This window comes from Vicia villosa, unplaced genomic scaffold, assembly GCF_029867415.1.
Source record: "Vicia villosa cultivar HV-30 ecotype Madison, WI unplaced genomic scaffold, Vvil1.0 ctg.000428F_1_1, whole genome shotgun sequence".
In the NCBI taxonomy this organism is placed as follows: Eukaryota; Viridiplantae; Streptophyta; class Magnoliopsida; order Fabales; family Fabaceae; genus Vicia; species Vicia villosa.
In genome coordinates this window covers 531,362-534,732 of record NW_026705204.1, presented here as the reverse complement: position 1 = coordinate 534,732, position 3,371 = coordinate 531,362, and the positions used below count along the sequence as shown (strand labels likewise).

General features: G+C 32.1%; 1 protein-coding gene across 1 annotated transcript; it reads right to left on the bottom strand.

The window, feature by feature from the left end:
• Positions 1–2,708: 2,708 nt before the first annotated feature.
• LOC131628180 (uncharacterized) lies at positions 2,709–3,167 on the bottom strand. The gene has a single exon (XM_058899049.1). The coding sequence runs from the start codon at positions 3,165–3,167 to the stop codon at positions 2,709–2,711; it is 459 nt and encodes a 152-aa protein (XP_058755032.1).
• Between the last annotated feature and the right edge of the window lie 204 nt (positions 3,168–3,371).

Below are 3,371 nucleotides of genomic sequence, written 5' to 3'. Positions count from 1 at the left end.
CGTCATTTCTTAGATAGAATCTCTTTAATATTGTGAAGTTCGCGACATAGTGATGCCAGACATTAACAGACTCAGAGATAAGCTTGATAGTAGAGTTGGAGTCACAATGATACATCAGGTCTTTGATGCCAAGTTCACATGCCATACATAAACCAAGTTATAGCACCATCAGATCAACATGAAGGATGTTGGAATAACCAATATTACCTGCAAAATCGTGAACCCAAGCACCATCAACATTTCGAATCAAACCACCAAAATCAAAGACGTCAGCATTATCGGAGCTACTGCCATCAATATTAATCATATTACTAACTTTGTGGGCATTCCACGTGATCATTAGATGGTGTTGATCTAGAGGGGTTCGATAGGTTTGAGGGAATACAGACATATGCTTATATAATAAATCACTACAAGCATGACCTAGCATATATGACATCTAAATTATGATATGATTTAACTTTTATATGATGAATGAAGAAATTAAAGAGAGATAGAGATGAAGGAAAGTAAAAAAAAAGATATATAGTGGTTCAAAAACTGTTCTCACTATACTTACTCCACTCTTCAATGGTTTGAAACCATTGGGGGAAAATAATCAAGGTTTCCACTATTTTTAAGAGTTAATATACAAGTATTTTAATACAACGAACTATCATCAATCTGAACGCTAATAGCCTCACTGCATTAGCCTACACGCATATTCAATGATAATTCCTTTTATTGATGTAGATACTCAACTGCTACATAGAAGGTCCTCAATGATCTTGATCCAATAATCTTGATATCCATAATAATTTGCTCCAAGCTACCTTTGTGCAGCATTATTTCCTCCAATCTAACAAAGACTTGTTTGAGCGATTGCCATTAGCCTCAAATAATTGGACAACTCTTTTGTTTTGAGACAATCTTCGCAAGGTTTCTCCAAAGTTTTCAATGGAGTACAGAGACACTTGTCTCTCTTTCTAAAAAACACACAACCAAAACTCATATCCAAGAAACAATTCTTTCACCTAATATACAAAAACACAACTTCAAGGAAAGACATTAGATTCCTTAATGTACCTTTAGTCTACCTCTCATACTCAATCTTTAGAGTTGAAGGTCCATACCAATTGTTCTTGACAAAGTTTAAAGATGATGAATAGTATCTAAAAAATCACACACACACACACACACACACACATATCTAAAATTCACAAGATCCACATTCTAGGAGGTTAATCACAAGGTATCAACAAAGAGTTAGGTATTGGTGAATGAAGAACACATACTAGGTTTTCTCATGGTCCTTAGTAAAAATAAATTGATTTCTAGGTTCTGGGTGATTGTTCAGAGTTTGATTAATTCTATTACTTGATTGGTCAATTTTGTCAATTTCTCTAGATTTTTGTTCTACAACAAGAATACATAATGATGATTCAAAAGATGTGATTCATCACACTTCTTCTAAGTTTTTCTCTCATGGGTGACACACTCTCATTCATTGACAAAAAGGAGAAAATAATTAATTGGTGCAAGAGGGTAGACACACACTCACATGATGCTACTTCCACAAAAAGACCAAGACAATTGGTTTATATCAAATCATAAAAGTAATTATTCGAATCAAAGAAACAATAACTTAATGTGTTTTTAAATATAATATATGTCTAAATTGTATAAAATAATACTTGAATATTTAACATAAGAGAAAAACTAATATATACGATGAAAAAATATCGATTATATTAATGCATAATTTAAAAGAGAAAGATTGAATAGAATAGAGATAAAATACATTGAGATGAGAAAAATCAATGTACTATTTTGGAGTAAGAGAATAGAAGTATTAATAAATATTTTTTAAAAATTAAAATTCTGGGACCTAATGGGCTACCTACGACCCATATGAGCTAGTTGTGATGGGTAACAAGCTTTTTATGGTTGGGCTAAAAAAACCTACAAAGTATGAGCTCAAATTTTAAGACCCAAGCCTTATAATTTTTCGTGTCAGACGGATCAGCCCATATGGATTCGTCCATTTTGACATCTCTAAATAATGAATATATATACAGTAAAAAAAGATTTATCTATTTATATATTATATTACTTGTTTAAAGATAAAACCCAATAATAACCTAACATAACAAAAAATCACATATCTCATTGTGTTTTTTCTAATAAAGTACAAATTATAGAGGATTGTTTATCACTACACCATGTAATATAGGAAATAGAGGAAATAAAACAATTAACATTTTTTTCAAGAGTCCCCATTCACCGGATATGGCATCCCAGAATACGTCATCCGGTTCCATACTCAACTGAAGTGTCACGCCTATAAACCCTGGAATCAAAATGTTTGATGGCTTCAGAAGAAGATAAGTATTCTTTCACCAAACTCTTGGAGTAATGTGTACCTATGATGGCTTTTTCTTTTGCAAACCCTAAGTATAAGTTGCAAAATGTAAGATAGTTTTTGGCAGATGTTGTTTGATAATCACCTTTGAGAAGTTTCAAGCAATGTTGTTGAGCCTCCTTTGTTGGTGACATAGCATGAGAAGTAAAAATCAATGAAATGGTGAGTAACAAGAAGAGAAGTGGTGAATGTTCCATTCTTTGGTTTATGATGGATGATGCAAATTACTTAAGGGTGGCATTATTTATTTATAGACTTGGAAAATCCACAATGGGTATCATTAATTTATGAAAATCCATAATGGGTATCAATAATGACAATTTTCACAAATCTTGCAAGAGAGGTACAACGAGGCAGCCTCCAAGAATTGAGGCGAAATATTAATCCCTATCAACTTGCTTTTGTGAAAATTGATGCCAAGATCCAAGACTATCTCAAAAGCTCTCAACACAATTTTTAAAGCCTTTATATGCTTCCAAGACCCTTGGCCTACCATTAAAGTATCATATGCAAATTGGAGAATATTAACACTACAACTCCGCTTTATCACTAAATTCTCATATTCTCCAATTTCAATTGATTTCCTTACCAACCTAGAAAGAGCCTCTGCCACTATAACAGAAAGAAAGGGCGATAATGGATCTCCTTGTCTTAAACCTCTCTTAACAACAAACTCTTTGGTGGGACTCCCATTAACCACAACCGACATGTCACTTTTAAAGACCAATAATTCCATCCATTTTCTCCATTTATCTCCAAACCCCATCTTAACCAACATACAACTTCATAATGTGTTTTTAAATACAATATATGTCTAAATTATATAAAATAATACTTGAATATTTAACATAAGAGAAAAACTAATATATACGATGAAAAAATATTGATTATACTAATGCATAATTTAAAAGAGAAAGATTGAATATAATAGAGATAAAATACAGTGAGGTGAGAAAAATCAATATACTAT